At 46.4% G+C, this 21,123-nt stretch overlaps 1 protein-coding gene across 6 annotated transcripts in view; it reads left to right on the plus strand.

Moving 5' to 3' along the window:
• The window catches only part of LOC139228926 (MORN repeat-containing protein 1-like), a 308,947-nt gene that overhangs the window by 154,267 nt on the left and 133,557 nt on the right, over positions 1-21,123 (plus strand). The window contains exon 14 of one of the 6 annotated variants that reach the window (XR_011587643.1): positions 231-268. The exons of 4 other annotated variants lie outside the window; for them this stretch is intronic. Coding sequence is in view for 1 of the 2 variants with exons in the window: in XM_070860451.1 (XP_070716552.1) it covers positions 231-382 (152 nt within the window). In the remaining variant the exon portion in view is untranslated. Of the gene's footprint in view, positions 1-230; positions 2,055-21,123 lie in introns of those variants that run through there. One more of the 6 variants, XM_070860451.1, reaches the window with a different exon arrangement.

Below are 21,123 nucleotides of genomic sequence, written 5' to 3' on the forward strand. Positions count from 1 at the left end.
TCCCCCACAGTTGAATAATTTGCCACATTTGCTTGTGTGAAGACAGATCTGACTCTCCCGTAAGGCTCACACACAAAGACCGCTCACTTGGGTGGGGTACAGGACTAGGTTCAGTGCCCGTAGAACTGTACCCCAGCAAGTCTCTGCCTTTGTGGGAGGAGGGGAGTAAACTGGGGAAATAAAAAAAATTTAAATTAAAAAAGTTAAAAATGGTGCATCTCTGATTTCAGGTGAATATATTATCATGGTCAAGGACATGACAACTCCTCCTTTCCTGGGTCGCACTCTCTCGCCTGCTTTCATTCTCCTGAAGGTTATACCACAGAAAGCAAACAAAAGGAGCACGAGAAAGGAGTCCCACAAAGTGCCCAGCAAGACATGAGGTTCCTGAAGAATGCCATATGTCCAAGGAAGTTTTAGCAATAGCGACAATGTATTATTATTGCTCCCCCCCCCCCCCCCACCCTTTTGATCTCCGAGAGAGACCCGTCTGCTTGTGATCTGTCCTTTTTCTACTCCCCTCTGATAGCCTGAAACACTATTTCATGTCGGACTCTCACAGCCAGCAGAGAGAGGACAGTCTCATCCCATCAGTCTGGGTCAAAGTTGAGTCCAGTTCTGAGAAGTGAAAGGGAATGTGCGAAACCACAGTGAACACCCAGTCCCAAAATAGTCTGATCTATAAATGAGACCTGCAAGTGCAGAGAGTAAAGTCCCTGTTGTAAGCGGAGGTGTCATTTCCAAACAGATTTGCACCAGAACAGAGTGGAGGCTTTTAAAAAATATTTTGTTTCCTTCAGTTAAATAAGGTATAATTTTTAAAAATCTCTATTTAATGAGTCGTGTGTTTGAATATTTTCACTTCCCAGAAAGCCCCGAAAGTCAGTAAGCTTTAGTCACAGCTGGTGGTGAGAAAAGCTTTCTGTCTCGTCGAGAGTTAGTGTCTGTGAGGCAGAACAGGATGGTGGGATCTGAAGAGAGATTCGGCAGCAAACACTTTCTGAAAAACAAGTGAAACAATGTACTCAAAGTAGCCTGTTTAACCATCCGAGTGTACAGCTTCCCCGATGCTTCAGTCAGTGTGTAACTGTGCCATGTATAACAGGTCCAATCCCTAGCCACTGCGGAGTTACTGGCTTTAGGGGAGCTACCATTTGCCTCACTGCCCCAGGCAGAGGGAAACAAAGCCACCCCACTCCTGACCGTTATCCAGTGACTGTAGTCACTAGGTGAGGACAGGAGCAAGCTCGGCTGTGATTCTCCCCCACAATCGAATGCCCCACTATTTAAGAATGATCACTTAGATGAGGTACCAGATCGGCCTCCAGGCTGTACCCCATCCCTTTTAGAGAGAAGTGCTGGGCTATGGGGAAAGAGCAGGGAAGCGGGAGTAATTAGAGAGCTCTTACAAAGAGTCGGCATAGAGACGATGGGCCGAATGGCCTCCTGGGCTATATGATGGTCTGAAATGGAGAAAATTAAGGGGAATTTAAAAATGACCAGCGTGCAATCATTGCCCTGTTAAGGAACAATGTTGGAGGCCATTTGAGACAGGATGGTGAAGTCTCCAAACATGTCTTTCTCAGTGACTTGCTTTCTTTGGCCTCTGGTATTTCCTGTCAACTCCTTTTTTCTCTCTCCCTCTTTTTTCTCCCTCTGTTTTCTTCACTCCTTCCACAAATTCCCTCCAGCAATGTTTTTGCTTGTGGCTTTTCAGCAAGCTGTGCGGCCTATTTTCTTTTGATTCACCGTGTCTATTGTCTCCCTATTCTCGGTCAGTGCTTGCTCCAGGTCTCAGTCAGTCCTTACATCTCTGCTTCTCGATCTACAGCCCCCCTCGTTCCCGTCCCACACGTGGCTACTCCTCCCTCCTCCACCAGCCCATGCCAGTTCCTCTGGACCCAATGATCTTGGCCCATAATTGGCCCTTCAGTTGTGAGTGTTGGAATCTCTCAGAGTTCCATCATTAGTTCGACATGTCATTTTAATTCTCTCTCGATTGTTCATTTTTCTGTTCTGCTTGAAATTTATAAACCATTTGAGAAAAAAAGACTTTGCTGTATGAAATGGTGGTTTACAGATAATCTGAACAGTGCATTGTTTGCTGGGAGCTCTGGATCAAACTGTTTCTATGAGCAACATTGAGACTTGAGTGACCCTCTAATCTGTCCGAGTTGCTGATTTCGGTTGAGTCATCAGCGGCATCAAACGGACAGGAACCAGCCAGAAGTTCCCTCTGTAGTTACACTCTTGCGCCCCTGCTAATTGCCCACAACACCAGTGGCAGAGGCTGTGAAAAATGACTTCACTTGTAGTCTCTTTCCCCTAACATGCAGAGCTGGAAGGAGACAAAGGGGAGAAACGCTCTTGGGCTGGGGGGAACAGGAGAAGGTCATGGGGGGAACAGGAGAAGGTCATTCAGCTCCTCGAGCCTGTTCTACCATTCGATTAGATCACAGCTGATCTATCTGTATCTTAACTCCATCTACCAGCCTTGGTGTCATAAACCTTGATACCCTTACTTAACCAAAATCTGTCAATCTCTGTCTTGAAAGCTCCAACTGACTCCCAGCATCCGCAGCCTTTAGGGGGAGAGTGTTCTAGATTTCCACTACCCTTTGTGTGAAGAAGTGCTTCCTGACATCACCCCTGAATGACCTAGCACTAATTGTAAAGTTACGCTCCCTTGTTCTGGAATCCCGCCAGAAGAAATAGTTTCTCTCTGCCTACCCTATCAACTCCTTTAACATCTTAAACACCTCAATTAGATCATCCCTTAATCTTCTATAGTCAAGGGAATACAAGCCTAGTCTATGTAACTTCATGATTTAACCCTTTTATCTCAGTGAAACCCACTGGGGGGAGGGGGGAAATTATGGAATGTCTTGTGACTATTACGTCCCAGGTGTGACTGTAATACCATGATCCTCCATCATTGCACTGAACATCTATATTATTTCTTTGCCTTTCTCCCTACTGAAGGAACTGATTTACCAGTGTACATACAGTTCCCTTGCAGTATCTTGCCTAAGTGGCCATTCTTCATGTATGGGCTGGTCGGCCTTGCTGGAAGTGCCGTGTGAGAGCAGGATCAACACCCATTGTGACGCTCTCTGCAGTCAAATAGCCTGCCAACACTAAAACATAAGCACAAATACTGCGGATGCTGGAAATCTGAAAGAAAAATCAGAAAATGCTGGAAACACTCAGCCTGTCAGGCAGCATCTGTGGAGAAGGAAACAGAGTTAATGTTTCAGGTCAATGACCTCTCATCAGAACTGGAAGATGTTAGAGATGAACAGTTTTTAAGCAAGTACAAAGCTGGGGATGGGGGGGTTCAAGACAAGAACAAAAGGAGATTGATCTGTGATAGAATGGAGGACAGGAGTGATTAAATGACAAAAGCCTGCCAACACTATCTGAGTTCACAAATGGCTACCGATATAGTTACTTAGAAAGCAATTTCTTCTCTTCATTCCCCTGGAGAATGAGGCCTCTGTAGATGTCAGCTTGGCTCCGGCAGGTCTTTGAAAGCAGCCTGGGGGTTCTGGCTGTCCAAAATAGGTTCTCGCTCTCTGTGGTGTCTACCCTGTCCTGCTGCCTGACACCAAACACCCTTTTCTTACCGTCCAAACCTCAGATGGCAGCAAGATAGGCAAGGGGTCAGGTTCTGATGTTGGCTTTGCTGATGATGAAAATGAATTGAAAACTTCAATAACTAAAATCTCCACATCACGAGAGCCGCACACTGTCAGATTTATCTGTGGTTTACATTTTAGACATTTACAAACAAAAACTGCCTTGTGCTGATGCTGCGCTTGCTAGCGCTGCGCTCGAGACAGCCACTGGGAGGCGCTGGAATGCAAGCCCCATACCTCCCTTTGAGAATCGGCTTCACCCGGCAGCATGTCTGACAACACGTGCTCCTCACCAAGCAACGGAGCACGAGAGGGAACATTCTTCTGTGCCGCATCACCAGCCTGCACCCAGAATATAAACATTTGCACAGGTACTCGATGGTCTAGTGGGTAAAGGTACAGCCCACTATGACAATAAACCAATACAGACCGGAAGGCCCCAGGTTTGATCCTTGATCTGTGTGCAGAGTTAGCTGGTCTCAGTCAGGCAGTTGGACTCGGTGTTTTCCACAACCTCAGGATGTCCCAAAGTGCTTTTTAGCCAATTAAGTACATTTGATGTGCAGTCATAGTTGTAATGCAGGGAAATGTGAGAGCCAATTTGCACATAGTAAGCTCCCACAAACAGCAGTGCGATAAATGAACAGATAATCTGTTTCGGTGATGTTGATTGAGGGATAACTGTTGGCCAAGACACCAACTACATCTACCTGAGAGCACAAGTTCAACATCTCATCTGAAAGACAGCAGTGCAGCACTCCCTCAGTACTGCACTGTATTGTCAGCCTAGATTATGTGCTCAATTCTCTGGAGTGGGACTTGAACCCACGACCGTTCTGACTTAGAGGTGCATGTGCCACCAACTGAGCCACGGCTAACACCTCAAAGGGAGGGGGAAACCTCGGGCAAGGGTCCTGCTTCTGACTGCCATCTGATGACCCGCCCCCACCAATAGGAAAGGTTATTTGGTTGTTGAGTGATGATGGGATCGGATTGTGACGCTCCTCCCTCTGTCAAATAGTCTGCCAGCACTCGGTGTCTTGCATCACACATTCAATATAGCCTCTGGGGCCAGGTACCAAAGGGCTGTTGCGAGCTGCCTAAACGGAGGTGAGTCAGTGCCTTCAGTGGGAAGTAAAACAGTAGCGTGCAAGAGGAGCTGCCAGTGTACAAGGCTGGACATGTCTCACTCCACCTTCCCCGCAGTTGGCTTTGAATCATCAAGTAAAAATGGCAGTAGCCCAAATATCCCCGGTCTTACTCAGCGCCTGGATTCATTCAACTCTGTTCCTTGGCAGATCCCAGGTAATCAGAGATTCTGTCCCCAAAGGCAAGTGTTTGTCTACACCAGGACTTTTATAACTTGTAGGCAGGCATGGGTTGCCAACCCTCCTGGATTGTCCCGGAGTCTCCAGGAATTAAAGATTAATTTCCAGGACACTGCTGCGTGCAAACCCAGGGGAAAAATCATAGAAGCATTAAAACAATTGCATTTTATTTTTCATTTTCTTTGAACACTTTTGTCTCTTAGTTATAAAAATATTGGAGGTGAGGACGGGAAGGGCTGTTTGGATAATTCTTGACTTTCAGTCAATCGTGTAATGAAGAGTCTGTTCACTTTCCAATTGGCAAGAGAAGGAGAGGCACTGTGAGAATGGACGGGTCGGGCGACCAATAGCGGGAGCCTGGGAGCGCGAGAAAATTCATAGGGCCGTTACAATCTTGAGTGGCGTTATTATAATTTTCTTTTGAACACTTTATTAGTTATAAAAATATTGGAGATGGGTGGGAAAAAAAGGTGGAGGCTGAAGAGGTCATCGGATGAAACCTCCAGGAATATGTCCAACCAGAGTTGGCAACCTTAAGGCAGGCCATTCACATGTCACATGAACATTGGCTAAGTGAAGTCGGGCAGTTTGTTGGGAGGCTCTCTAAGAGTCAGTGAATCGCTAAAGTCTAAATGAAAAGATAAATGATGTGTTGGACTGCAGAGGGCAGCAGTTTTTCGCCAGCACCACTATATTTTTGGGACCAAGTGATCGGCTGCCCCCCCCCCCCCCCCCCCAGCAACCTCTGTCCCTCTGCCTCCCCTCCCTTCCCCAATAAAGCATCTAATCAGAAGAGGGACTGCACACGGCTCCCTTTGTAGCCACCCCCACCGCAAAATACAATCTTTACTTCATCGTGGAGTTGTAATTGTTGAAACTTTTGCCAGCTGGGTCTCGTATTTTCTTGCAGATGTGAGATGGGTTTGTGGTTTGCCCTTTCAGCACAATGAATGCTCTGTTAATCAGCTAACATTCAGAATAGTCTGGTGTGGGTTTGGACGGCAGCCAGCCTCAATCCATCAGGCAATGGATTGTTCATTCCAGGCAGAGCGAGCAGAATGCTGCCAGGCTCTGGGATGATCGCTTCGCTTAGACAACCCTCCGAATCTCACAGGAAGGTAGCATCAGAGCGAGCGAGAGAAAGAAAATTAAAGGAGCCGTATGAATAATGGATTGTCGACCCATTCTGCTGACTTCAGCTATTTCTGTTACGAATACCCAGCAGCAGAATTGTACCGACTTCCTCCGTGGCTCGCTGGGCAAATGCAGCACAAGAGTGAGCCACACAAGTTCAATCTCCAGCTTGTGCCGACTTAGTTGGTCGTGGTTGGGACGGTGGGTAAAGTAGGCCTCAGCACTCTTGGGCTATGAGCAACAACAACTTGCATTTATATAGCACCTTGAACGTTGTAAAACGTCCCAAGGCGCTTCACAGGAGTGTTATCAGACAAAGTTTGACACCGAGCCAGGAGCTGTTGGGACAGGTAACCAAAGCTTGGCCAAAGAGGTAAGTTTTACGAAACATCATAGAAGGAGAGAGGCGCTGAGAAGTTTCAGGAGGGAATCCCAGAGCTTAGGGCCTGAACAGCTGAAGGCATGGCTGCCAGTGGTGGGGCAAAGGAAGTAGGAATGTGCAAGAGGCCAGAATTGGAGGGTGGCTGAGATCTCAGAGGGTTGTAGGGCTGGATTTGTTTACAGAGATAGGGAGGATTTGAAAATAAGGATGAACATTTTTTCATCAAGGCTTTGCTGGAGCGGGAGCCAATATAGGTCAGCGAGCACAGGGGTCATGGATGAGTGGGACTTGGTGCGAGTCAGGATACAGGCAGCAGAATTTTGGGTGAGCTCACATTTATGGAGGGTGGATGATGGGAGGCCAGCCAGGAGCTTTGGAATAGTTGAGTCTGAAGGTAACAAAAGCATGGATAAGGGTTTTAGCAGCAGATGGGCTAAGCAGGGGCAAAGACAAAACAGCAGGGGGGGGGGAGGGTGGAAATCAGCTCAGGTTCCTGCTTCTGATCTCTATCCAGTGGCCCCTGCTGCAAAACACATGTGCAGATATCGGCTGAGAACAGGACTGCACTAGGTTGTGATACCCACTCAGTAGAATAGATGGTCAACGTTCACAGTCTGGGCATTTGACGAGGTACTGGGGAATCCGGGCACCAGCAAGAGTGCAATGCCTTCAGGAAGGAAAGAAGACTGAACTGAAATTATACTTCTTTGAGCTGGAGTCGGGGTCAGTAAGGGAGCAAATTCTTTACGAGCTGCCCTACTCTGTGACTGGCTGACGGAAGATGTGTGTTACGTTTTTTGTAATTTTTCTTGGGGTGTTCTTGTAGCCGATGCTGGCAAGGCCTGTATTTATTACTCATCCCTAGTTACTCTGAAGGCAACCAGACCCAACTACGTCTTGTGGGCCTGGAGTCACATGTAGGCCAGGCTGGGTAGAGATGGCAAATTCCCTTCCCTGAAGGACATTAAACAACCTGTTGGGTTTTTACAACAATCCAGCAGCATTCATGGTCATTTTTATTAAATTCAATTTCACAACTTGCCCTGGTGGGAGTTGAACTCCAAACCACTGTCTGGATTGCTGGTCCAATCCAGCCCCACTACTGCTACATTACTGTGTCTCAGTCAAACGACACGCACATCGCTTTTCTCCCTTCCCACTGCTCAGTGACAGAATAGTACGCACAATGTCAGAAGGTCATGACTCTTAAATTGGAATGCAGCAACCAATGTGTTCCATTTGCTTGCTGAATATCCAATTCAAGGGACGTTGGAAGGGTCACATCTGTGAATGTGTAAACCACAGTGGCATTTCCTGTAACCTGCAATCTCCCAATTAGGATTGTTTAATCTCCAACTCTCCCCCATTCCCTCAGTGGAAGTGTGTTAACATTGAACTGATTGGGCCAGCCTTGCAAAAGCTAGATTAAAATGGAGATACGAGAAATCATTGCAAAATGACACAACTACCACTGATTGCAAAGAGTTTAGACCCGCTCTTCAATTCTTTTAGATTTAGAGGGCCGGAGAAAGTTCTTCACACAGAGAGAGTTGTGAGGCTGTGGAATTGACTTGCAGGGTTAGTGGTTAGACTGGATAGGTGGATGAAGGAAAAGGCGATGACTGGATATGGGAACCGGCTAGGTTCACACGTGAAGAATGCTGGGAACTATCAGTAACTGTAGAACCAAGCGTTGGATGTAGGAGAAAAGGTGGAGGGAGGGGCGAGTATTTGGGTACGGTAGAGTGTAGTGGCTATGCTATTGTACTAGTAATCCAGAGGCCTGCGCTATGGCAGTTTGAGAACTTGAATTCATTTTTTTTATCCATAAATTTGGAAATAACATGCTGGTATCAGTAGACGTGACCACAAAGCTGTTGGATTGCCATAAAACCCCAACTATTTCACTCCTGACCCTTGGTCAGTCCTTACCCCGTCTGGGCTGATATGTGACTCCAGTCCCATACCAACCTGATTGACTCTTAACTGCCCTTTCAAATAGCCTAGCGAGCCCCTCAGTTGTATCAAATACGCTGCAAAGAATAAGAATGATTTAAAAAAATGAACGGGCTACTCGGCAGCAAATCAGGACACAGTGAATGCACGCCCAGCTAACATCTGGGACTGGTGCCAAAGTTGGGAGAGCTGTTCCAGACTAGACAAACAACAGCCTCACACAGTCATACTCACAGAACCATACCCATCAGCCAATGTCACAGACTCCTCCTTCACCAACCCAGGGATGTCCTGGGTGTGCAGCCTCTGACCTACTCGAGTGGCTATTAGTATCAGAGAAAAATAAGGACAGAATGTATGACTTTAAAATGGAGGCTGAATTACATCTGTGAACCAAGCCTCTAACCCCACCTCACCTGTAGACTACACTTGGTTTTGACTCCCCACGTGTAACATCGTGGGAGCTCCATTAGTGATACAAAAATTATCCTTGGATTTTTTTACGGTGATTTTACGAGGGTAATTTTTCAACTTTACACTTCAAGCAGGTGACCTCACCAATGACACCACATGTCGGAAGTTCGGGTGTAGCCCGATCACGTTCCGATTGTTTCCGAATACTCCCCCCTCACCCCCACCCACCCAGTGTATCATGTTCAGCATCTGAAACTGATAGAAAATCAGCTAGGTGGCCTTTAGCTTATAGGAAGCAGGGGTTGGTTTTAAAGCTGGGAAAGAAATTCAATATTCAAATGGTCTCCTGTCTGTGACAACACAGCAGAACGAACATAACCCGTCTCAAGTGTCATGTATGCTGTAAAAACTGGATCAGAAACGGATGAGTGCATCAGCGTGTGAGCTCATCATTACTGCTGGTCTCCAGAGGTTTAAACGGGAAGAAGGAAATCTCTTTGACCCATCTTCGCTTCATCTGTACTGACACGTCTCACGGGCCAACAAAACGATAGCGAGAGCATTTTTACACTTACACGGCCAAGTGAGCAGACTTTAAATGCTTACCCCGAGGTTCCATAATGGCTCGCTGAGCGAATGCAACCCCCTCTTAGAATCATAGTACAGCCATTCGGCCCATCGAGTCTGCACTGGCTCTTTCGAAGAGCAATCCAGTTAGCCCCACTTCCCCGCTCTTTTGCCTTATCCCTGCAATTTTATCCAACTCCCCTTTGAAGGCTACTATTGAATCTGTATCCACTGCCATATCAGGCAGTGCATTCCAAAACCTAACTACTCGTTATGTAAAAAAGTTTTCTCTCATGTCGCCTCTGTTTCTTTTGCCGATCACCTTTTCCGATCGTGGGCCATGGTCACAGAATCAAGTGCCTGTGTTGAGTTTGCTGACTCTCAGCCTGGGCACAGTATCTGACCCTCTAACTTTTGCCCCTTTTGTGAAGCACCTTGCGATGTTTCTCTGTGTTCAGGGTGCTACATACACATGGATTGTTAAAGTTCAAATAGCAAGGGAGATTAGAAAAATGTTTTCACTCAAAGGCTTATCAGGACATGGAATGTATTACAGAACAATCAGTTCTACTCACCAGTTATAGTTCGTAAGATGTACTCAAAAGTGAACTATCAAAAGTGTGTGCCATCGAAGGGTATGTTTTGACAGCAGTACTAGAGCTTACTACTAGTCAGGTATGCAACTCGCCCGGAGCATTTAACCTTACCCATCAACAAATGCAGGCTTCGCAATTGTGACTGACTCGTTACCATGGCATTTTACAAGGTTTACAGTGATTCGATTGCCACGGAAACGGTGTGTGTTACGGTCTTTGCCCATGCTAATATTAACAGTGGTCGCCATGGAGACGTCGCGGGAATCATGAGAACTGATCACCCTCTGGTTCTAACTGAAACTGCCCTTCCCCATCCCCTGGCGCAGCCCCACACCTGCTGGGGGACCTGACTGTGACTACAAGTGTTCAGTCAGATTTGGTGATCCTGTTGGCTATTTTTTGTTGCCCAATCAGGCACTGGATCGTACTGTACTGTGAGTGACTGCTAAAGCCGAGCTAATTGTCACGCTTAGGAGGGAATCAGGTAAGCACTTGGTGGGAGGAAAAGGCTTTAAAGGGATACGTGGATAGAGCAGGGAAAAGGGTTCGAGTAGAATGGTCCAAGTAGAAACTGCACTCAATTCCTCGCCCCTCCACTCCACAAAGCAGAGCCCCACCCCTGTGAAAGTGCGCCTCTTGGTGCAATGAGTAAGGCTGCTGGGAAATTTCTCCCAGTCCTTTCAGCTCATCGCCTCAAGCAGCTTCCAATGAGTTTCAAATGTGCGCAAACTTGCAAAAACACAGCAGAGATTCTTCCAGGTTTGGCAGTGAGTGTGGGAAATGTGTGAAGACACAATAGCAAGTAAAGTAAACCAAACAAGAGTGGCAGTCATTAACTAGCACTACCATTCCATACACACATACATACAGACCTTCACACACACATATACAGACAGTCACACACATACATACATATCGACACACACGCACATACATACAGACACGCACACACACATACATACATACAGACATGCACAGACACACACATACAGACACATACACGCGCACACATACATACAGACACTCACATACATACACAGACACACACACATAAATACAAAGAGACACACACAAACACACGCACATATACACACACAAATAAATATACATACATAAAAATACACACAAAAAATAAATTATTTACAGTTCTATAGCGTCTTTCTCAGGACGTCCCAAAGCGCTTTACAGCTAATGAAGGACTTTTGAAGTGTACTCATTGTTGTAATGTGGGAAACACAGCAGCCAATTTGCGCACAGCAAGCTCCCACAAACAGCAATATGATAATGACCAGATACACAAACACATGCACACATACACAAAAATACACACAGACACACATATACCTATATACACACACACACACACACACATATATACACACAAGCATACATGCACACACATAACGATATAAACAATCTGCACTCGTAATAGAAACATAGAAAATAGGTGCAGGAGTAGGCTATTCGGCCCTTCGAGCCTGCACTGCCATTCAATGAGTTCATGGCTGAACATGCAACTTCAGTACCCCATTCCTGCTTTCTCGCCATATCCCTTGATCCCCCTAGTAGTAAGGACTACATCTAACTCCTTTTTGAATATATTTAGTGAATTGGCCTCAACAACTTTCTGTGGTAGAGAATTCCACAGGTTCACCACTCTCTGGGGGAAGAAGTTTCTCCTCATCTCGGTCCTAAATGGCTTACCCCTTATCCTTAGACTGTGATCCCTGGTTCTGGACTTCCCCAACATCGGGAACATTCTTCCTGCATCTAACCTGTCTAAACCCGTCAGAATTTTAAACGTTTCTATGAGATCCCCTCTCATTCTTCTGAACTCCAGTGAATACAAGCCCAGTTGATCCAGTCTTTCTTGATCGGTCAGTCCCGCCATCCTACTACAACTTTGATGTAGGAAAGCATCCCAAGGTGCTTCACAAGGAGCCTAATTGAAAAGAAAAGGACACCGAGCCAAAGAAGGAGACACTAGGAAGGGTGGCCAAAAGTTTGGTTTAAGGAGGATTTTAAAGGAGGTGAAGAGGTTTAAGGGAACGAATTGAGGGGTTTGAGGCCAATTGTGAAGTGAAGAGGGAATGCACAAGTGACCAGAGTTAGAGGAATGGAGTGTTCGGGGGGGAGGTTGTAGGGCTGGAGAAGATTACAGAGATAGCGAGCAGCGAGACCATGGAGGGATGAGAATTTTGAGGTGTTGATGGAACTGGAGGCAGTGAGTGTCAGCGAACATAAGGGTGATGGGAGAACGGGACTTGGTGCGAGTTAGGATACTGACAGCAGAGTTTTGATGTTTATGGAGGGCGGAGGCAAAGAGACAGGCCAGGAGTGCATTGCAGTAGTCGAGTCTGGAAGTGATAAAGGCATGAACACTTCTGTGCTCGCTCACCGACGTTGGCTCCTGGGGCCCGAATTCTCATCCTTGTTTTCAAATCCCTCCCTATCTCTATAACCTCTTCCAGCCCCACAACCCTCTGACATCTCTGCACTCCTCTAACTTTGAACTTCTGCACATCCCTGAGTTCCATCACCTCATCATTGGTGGCCGTGCCTTCAGCTCTGGAATTCCCTCCCTAAATCTCTCTGCCTCTCCTCCTTTAAGACCTTCCTAAAAACTTACCTCTTTGAACAAGTTTTTGGTTACCTGTCCTAATGCCTCCTTCTTTGGCTCAGTGTCAATTATTTATAATAATAATAACTTTTATTTATATAGTGCCTTTAACGTAGTAAAACGTCCCAAGGCGCTTCACAACAATTTTACAACACGTTAGATATTGACCATTGAGGGAAAGAGAGAAAAAGCGTGAGAAGGAAGTGTAAAAAGAGGTTAAAGGCTCGGCTCTGAAGCAGCAGCCAAAATGCGCACGCAGAAAGACACAAGCAAAAAAACTAAGAAATAAAAAATTCTAATTACATTGTAAATAATACAAAAGGAGTATTATCAATGTAAAATCAGTATAATAAAGATTAATTATAAATAAATGAAATTGAATAATATATACCATAATTATAAATTAAGTTAAAATTAGAAAATCAGAAATTGAATCAAATAAAACCAGTTATCAGCTTTCTGTATTTGTCTGATTACACATCTATGATCCACCTTGGGATGTTTTATTATATTAAAGGCACTGTATAAATGCAAGTTGTTGATGTTGAGGCTAGTTGCTCAGTGGGTAGCACTCTTGCCTCTGAGTCAGAAGGTTGAGTGGGACTTGAACCCATGAATCTAGGCTGACACTCCAGTGCGGTGCTGAGGGAGTGCTACACTGTCAGAGGGTGTTGTCTTTCGGATGAGACATTAAACCGGGGCCCCGTCTGTACTCTCAGGTGGACGTAAAAGGTCCCATGGCACTATTTCAAAGAAGAGCAGGGGAGTTAGCCCCGGTGTCCTGGCCAATATATATCCCTCAATCAAAATAATAAAAACAGATTATCTGGTCATTATCACATTGCTGTTTGTGAGAGTTTGCTGTGCACAAATTGGCTGCCGCATTTCCCACATTACAACAGTGACTACAGTCCAAAAGTACTTAATCGCTTTGAAACATCTGGTGGTCGTGAAAGGCGCTATAGAGATACAACTCTTTCTTTTTTCTTTCTCGTGGTAGCGCCGTGGTTAAGATCAGCACAGGCTGGGAATCAAACAGCATCTGCGTTCATGGTGTCATGGAAGGGTTAAAGAGACACTGATCGGCACAGTGTAAGCCTCATGTTTCTCCGGCGCCCTTCCCCTCACCGTGTATACTGGCTTTTCCATGAGAGGAAAGGAAAACAAACAGTATGTTCTGAGATAGTGGTGCAGTACGTCCACAGGCACATCTCTGAACAGAACAATGAGCGACTCTCCCTGGAGTTCAGAAAGCAACACACTTCATACAAGGACGGACCACAATTGGATGGAAAGGAACACTCGTCATTACCACCTTCGAAACATCGCATAGCACTAAGGTTGCCAACTCTTGGTTGTACGTATTTCGGGAGGATTCATCACATGATCTCTCGCCTCATGTCACCCCGCCCCCGCTCTCCCGCCATTGGTCGCTCAACACGTCCATCCTAACCACCATTCCGCGCAAATTGCAAACCGTACAGACTCCTCGTTACCCGATTGGATGATTCTTGACTGTCAATCAAACAGCCCGTTCGCCAATCATTTTCCTGCTGAGTTTTGCTCGCGGCAGTGTCCAGGAGACTAACTTTTAATTCCTGGAGCTTCCAGGTCAATTAGGGGAGGGTTAACAACCCTCTCATCTACCCTTGAAGGTCTTGACTCTTGCTGGGGTACTGTCCCATGGGCAACAGCAGCCTTTTCGGTACCTTGCTCTGAAGGGAACATCAGGTTCCCCAACCTGATCGCTGTCCGGTGGTCCCTTACTGGAAAGTGCTTGGAGTTGAATTTCATCTAAGCCGCCCAGCAGGAAACTGGTGGGAAACAAGCCAAAAAATGGTGGGAAAGGAGTAGGAAAATATCGGGAAAGAAGGAGAAAAGTGGCAGGAAATGACCCACAAATGGCAGGAAAGTGGTGGGAAACAATCGGGCAGCCAGGCGGGTTCGGGTAGATTCACCCACTGTGCGTCTGCAGATGTCTGGTTGGGGGGCAGAATGGGGGCTTGATTGTGATGCTACCACAGTTGAAAAGCCCACCAAAACTGTCTGGATTCCCGCACAACGAGCAATTTATCGGGGTGGGGGGTGGGGGGCACCACGCAGAGCTGTATCCAATAAGATGCTGAATTTTACTGGGGGAGAAAATTGAAAAAAAAACAAAAAAGAAGCTTTTGGATGAGACGTTAAACCGAGGCTGAAACTCCACTGAGGGAATGCTGCACTTTCAGAGCTACCATCTTTCAGATGAGACGTTAAACCGAGGCCCTATCTGCCCTCTCGGGCATACGTAAAAGATCCCGTGGCACTATTTCAAAGAAGAGCAGGGGAGTTATCCCTGATGTTCTGGGCCAATATTTACCCCTCAACTAACATCACTAAAACAGATCATCTGGTCATTATCACATTGCTGTTTGTGGGAGTTTGCTGTGCGCAAATTGGCTGCCGCATTTCCTACATTACAACAGTGACCACACTCCAAAAGTACTTCATTGGCTGTAAAGCGTTTTGGACATCCTGAGGTTGTGAAAGGCGTTATATAAATGCAAGTCCTTTCTTTAATTTTCAGAGTTCACCTGTACTGCAGCTGACTCGCCCCAGCACTCAGACTGGATTTGTAAACGGATGTATGGCTCGAGCTATTGGTCACTGCGCCAGAATTTCAGCCTGTCCTCAAACTCAGTGCAACCCTGCTACTATCCCTTTAAGGCCACGTGTTGTCGCAGCAACAGAGTCTGCACACCTCAGGCAGTGCCGGAGAGCTACTCCCAATTCTCATACCACCAGTAGCCTCTCGCACGCTAACCGGCACACCATTACTGTTGGCTATTGGCTGCTTTACTTTTTAATTTGCAAGCAAGAAAATAGGTAAGACAGAGATGTTGGATGGCCAAACTATTATTTTCAGCTAAGGCTGTTTATGTTTCTGTCTGATGCAACTCTTCCTAACTCATCTTCCTCTTTCCAGCTCCCTTCCTTGTTTGACAAGGGTATCAAGGGATGTGGAATAAAGATGGGCAAATGGAGTTGAGGTACAGATCAGCCATGATCTAATTTAATGGTGGAGCAAGCTCGAAGGGCTGAATAGCATCCTCCTTTTCAAATGCAACAGGCTCGAGGGGATGAATGGCCTCCTGATCCTCTGTAACAGGCTCAAGGGGCTGAATGGCCTCCTGATCCTCTGTAACAGGCTGGAGGAGCTGAATGGCCTCCTGTTCCTCTGTAACAGGCTGGAAGGGCTGAATGGCCTCCTCCTGTTCTGATTCCTCAGTACCTTCAGCGCTCGCTCCCAAGTTCCCAACTCTCTGACTTTCCCTTTTGTCCGGTTCCCATTCTCCTTGGTTTTTCCTCTTTCTGCCTCTTCGTTTCCTTCTTGCTCACTCCCCCCTTTGCTCTCTGTTTCGTGCTTGTTTTGTGGATTTATTTCACACTGCGCCTCTGCTTTCCATTAAAAGGGAATCACATGGCAGTGGAACAATGACTGGCTTTCTTAGATCTGGCTGTGCTGTGCAGGCTGGGTCCAAAGGGAGCTGTGGGCTGCATAAAGGTAATTGTTAAGCTTAGAGTGCCCCTAGGCTGACCTACATATAGGACACCATTCCTTAAGGTGGTGTGTTTGGAGCTGAACAAGCTCTCCCAAAATACACAGTGTGTACAAAACTCTAATGTACTACAACCTCCCTACAGCTTGTATTGTTTATGGCTCCTTCTCCAACAGAGCAAGTACGTAAAGCTCTCTGATGCTAACCTAACAGAGACCCCACACGACAGACCCAACCAGTGGCGTCCCTTCCTCACTATGAAGACCACTGTTCACCTGAGGGAGTGCTGCACTGTCAGAGGTGCCGTCTTTCGGATGAGCTTGGGCGTAAAAGATCCCATGGCACTATTTTGAAGAGCAGGGGAGTTCTCCCCCGGTGTCCAGGCCAATATTTATCCCTCAACAAACATCACTAAAAACAGATTATCTGGTCATTACCTCATTGTAGTGTGCAAATTAGCTGTCACGTTTCCTACATTACAACAATGACTACACTTCAGAAAGTACTTTGTTGGCTGTAAAGTGCTTTGTGATGTCCTGAGGTTGTGAAAGGCGCTATATAAATGTAAGTCTTTCTTCCTTTTATAATTGGTTTGGATAGTATGTGAAATTCAGACAGAGTTATTTAATTTTACCCACCGTTCAGATTTCAGTGAAGTTACCCAGTGTTTGGTTGGCTGCAGTGTTTCAGGCAAACCTGGATAAGTGCAATGGGACAGACCTTTTCACCTCCGGACTCCTGCGTAGGCTGGGGGGCGTTTGGGACATCCTGAGGTCGTAAAAGGTTCACTGCAGCCTCGGAACTGAAGCCCAAGGCCTTCTTGGCTTGTTATGGTTCAAGCTACTCCCTGGACCTCTGATAGAGCCTTCTTATAGAAAGGGTTTCAATCATTAAAAAAGAGTTTGTGTTCTTCGCTAGATGCAACATCAGCATCGTGTTATGAATTAAAATCTTTAAAAAAAAAATAAGGCTCAGTAAGGAGCTGAACTACACAGATCAGGAAGGCCCCAGGTTTGATTCCCAGTCTGTGTTGAGTTAGTTGATCTAAAAAAGTCCACCTGTAAAAAAACCTTGCATTTATACAGCACTTTTTACTACCTCAGGATGTCCCAGAACGCGTTTTTTCTTGCTGTAGTCACTGTTGTAATGTTATCAGCTGTGGCTCAGCAGGTAGCACCCTCGCCTCTGTGTCAGAAGGTTGTGGGTTCAAGTCCCACTCCAGAAACTTGAGCACATAAATCTAGGCTGACACTCCAGTGTAGTGCTGAGGGAGTGCTGCACTGTCAGAGGTGCCGCCTTTCGGATGAGACGTTAAACCACTCTCTCAGGTGGATGTAAAAGATCCCATAGCACAACTTCAAAGAAGAGCAGAGGTGTTATCCCCGGTGTCCTGACCAATATTTATTCCTCAATCAACATCACTAAAACAGATCATTTGGTCATTATCACATTGCTGTTTGTGGGAGCTTACTGCCACGTTTCCCACATTACAACAGTAATTACACTTTAAAAGGTACTTCATTGGCTGTCCGGTGGCCATGAAAGGCGCTATATAAAGCCAAGTCCTACTTTTAGGAAGTAAGGTCAATACAATTGGTCTTAGTGCCCCTGTGGCCTGTGCGTGGAGGGTGTCCCATCTCTCATTTGTATAAAGCACACCCTGTAACATTATTTACACAGAACAGCGAGTGTGAATACAATACCTTTTGTTCCTTCAGCCTTGTTTGCAAGTTTGCAGATGTAACTATTCCCGGAACTTGAAGATTGCTCCATGAATGTTTTAAGTCAAATGGTTACTAATTGATAAAGTAGAATGAATGCAAGTACAGGGCTCCTGGCCAAATCTGACTGGCACTCGGTCATCCCTTTCACTCAATATTTTTAGTATCTAAATTGTAGCCAACAGTAAGTAGGAGATGTTTGGGCTTCTAAGAAAGGTCAAGCATTATCTTTTCTGGTGAGTTTCTTTGTTCCAGCCCCGTGTCACAGCGTGCACTGTGTGTTCTACGGCATATCCCCATCTTTCCCCCGCTCCATCATTGATTCAGGTCCTTTCCCTCCCTCCCTTGCACTCTGGTGATCTCCGCCTGGACCTCTTTCCCTCCTGGCCTCTCTCCGCACCTTCAAAAACCTCTTCAAAGCTTACTGTGCTTTTCGGCACCTCCCCTAACTTCTCTCCTACATCCTGCTCAGTCTCCACTCCCCAGGATTGTCCTGGGGTCTCCAGGAATTCATGATTAATCTCCAGGACACTGCTGTGAGTAAAACCCAGGAGAAAAATCATAGGTGCAATAAAAAAAAGTGTTTTTAAAATCGAAAGTCTTTGAAACCTTACATTTTCAAACATGGAAAAAATAGCTGTTTGACTGACAGTGAAGAATCATCCAATCAGTGTTCGCTTTCCAATTGCTGTAGGAAGGCGGGGCACCGCGAAGATAGACATGTTGGGTGGCCAATGGCGGGAATGTGGGGGTGGCTAGAGATCAGTGGTCATGTGATGTTACCTCCAGGAATACATCCAACCAGAGTTGGTAACCCTACTATTCTGCCCCCCCCCCCCCCCAAACCCATGTATAGGACTTTGGGATGTTTTGTAATGTGAAAAGCGCCATATAAATGCAAGTTGTTTGTGGAGGAATATAATTGCTGGGAAATGTAATACACGTCCACTTCTGGCACCCAGTGGGCAAGGATGGGCGACAGATTGGCCACTGATGAAATCAAGAAGTTCCAAAGTTCAATCCTCAGTGTGTGCTGAGTAGGATTGGGATGGGATGGTATTGTGGTGGTTACGTTACTGGACGAATAAACCTGAGAACATGAGTTCGAATCCCACGATGGTAATTTGAGAAGTTGAAATCTGGATATAAATAGCTGTTATCAATATTCCACCCACCCCACGATCTGTTTGCAAAATTAGAGAGATCGATCCTTGATTGTCCTTTGGACTCAAGGTTAAACTGCGGCCTCATCTTCCAGGTGGGTTTGGACATTGGGTGAGGATGGAATCAGGCTTAACCATCCTGCTCCATGGTCAAAAACTCATTGTCTGGGCTACCACATAACGTATGGCCAGTTGGGAGAGGTGGCCAAAAAGGAATCAACACCTTTGGACGGGGGAGAGAATTATGAAGATGGAAATTACAATCGTTGAGTGTTTTTTAGAGCCTGTACATTTGACCTATCATATCCATTTCATGTCACTTGGGGACAAACAGCAGGATGGGATGATCCCTTGCAAGCTCTCCTTGTATCATGTGCAACCCAATTACCCAATTCAATCTCTTGAGGGGAGGTTCTCCAAAATGTCTCCCTGTCCCGCAGGTAAATCAAGCAATAGTCCAGAATATTAATCTGTCTGCTGCATTTATCTAGTAGATTTTGCAAAGCTGCTCTCCCAGCCTTGCTCAACAAGAATCTGGTCACCTCCACCTCAATCTCTCCAATCCAAACACCCATCAAGGGAGGCTGAATCCCAGAACTGCTGCCTGCAGAATTACCCTCCCGCTGTCAGTCATACCTAAACACTTATCCACCTTTAATCCAACATTATTCATCTTTCGTCAGTTGCCTTGACTGGCACAGAAATATCACCAACGATGTCTCCGCAAGATCCTACAAATCCCCTGGGAGGACAGGCGCACCAACATCAGTGTCCTCATTCAGACTAACATCCCCAGCATTGAAGCATTGACCACACTCGATCAGCTCCGCTGGGCAGGCCACATAGTCCGCATGCCAGACACGAGACTCCCAAAGCAAGTGCTCTACTTGGAGCTCCCTCACGGCAAACAAGCCAAAGGTGGGCAGAGGAAACGCTACAAGGACACCCTCAAAGCTTCCCTGATAAAGTGCGACATCCCCACTGACGCCTGGGAGTCCCTGGCCCAAGATCGCCCTAAGTGGAGGAAGTGCATCCAAGAGGGCGCTGAGCACCTTGAGTCTCAACGCCAAGAGCATGCAGAAATCAAGCGCAGACAGCGGAAAGAGTGTGCGGCAAACCAGTCCCACCCACCCCTTCCCTCAACGACTATCTGTCCCACCTGTGACAGGGACTGTGGCTCTCGTATTGGACTGTTCAGCCACCAAAGAACTCACTTCAGGAGTGGAAGCAAGTCTTCCTCGATTCCGAGGGACTGCCTACCTCACTTCAGGAGTGGAAACAAGTCTTCCTCGATTCCGAGTGACTGCCTATGATGATGATGATGATGATAACTGGTACAGTAATTCAGTGGTCCTTAGGAACCATTCTGCTTTTCTCATTCCATCCTTATCTCTCTATCTATAGGTGGACGGACTCACATACGTTCGCCATTTCTGATGATAGCCCCTGGCTCAGTGGGTAATGCTTTCTCCTCTGTGTCAGAAGATTGTGGGTTCAAATCCCACTCCAGAGACTTTAGCACAAAATCCAGGCTGACACTCCCAGTGCAGTGCTGAGGGAGTGCTGCACTGTCAAAGGCGCCGCCTTTCGGATGAGACATCAAACCGAGGCCCCATCTGTCCTCTCAGGTCAACGTAAAAGGTCCCATGGTGAAAAAGAACGAGGGAGTTCTCCCCAGTATTCTGGCCAATATGTATCCCTCACCAACATCCGTAAAACAGATTACCTGGTCATTATCTTAGTGCTGTTTGTGGGAGCTTGCTGTGCGCAAATTGGCTGCCGCGTTTCTTACATTACAACAGTGACTACACTTCAAAAGTACTTCATTGGCTGTAAAGCGAATTGAGACGTCCTGAGGTCATGGAAGGCGCTATATAAATGCAAGTTCTTTGTTCTCTCTCGCTGGATGTTACCAACGTGATGCAGCTGGGAGTCCGTCCCACATCCACAACTCTTTAGCGGATAAATAAAACCTCCCCATCCTGCAGCACTCTTATAGTTAAATTACCTCCTTACCCTCTGAGTCTTCATTCCTGCCTCTGAGAAAGCTCCTCATTGTCACCTC

The sequence above is a fragment of the Pristiophorus japonicus genome, chromosome 18 (genome assembly GCF_044704955.1).
Source record: "Pristiophorus japonicus isolate sPriJap1 chromosome 18, sPriJap1.hap1, whole genome shotgun sequence".
In the NCBI taxonomy this organism is placed as follows: Eukaryota; Metazoa; Chordata; class Chondrichthyes; family Pristiophoridae; genus Pristiophorus; species Pristiophorus japonicus.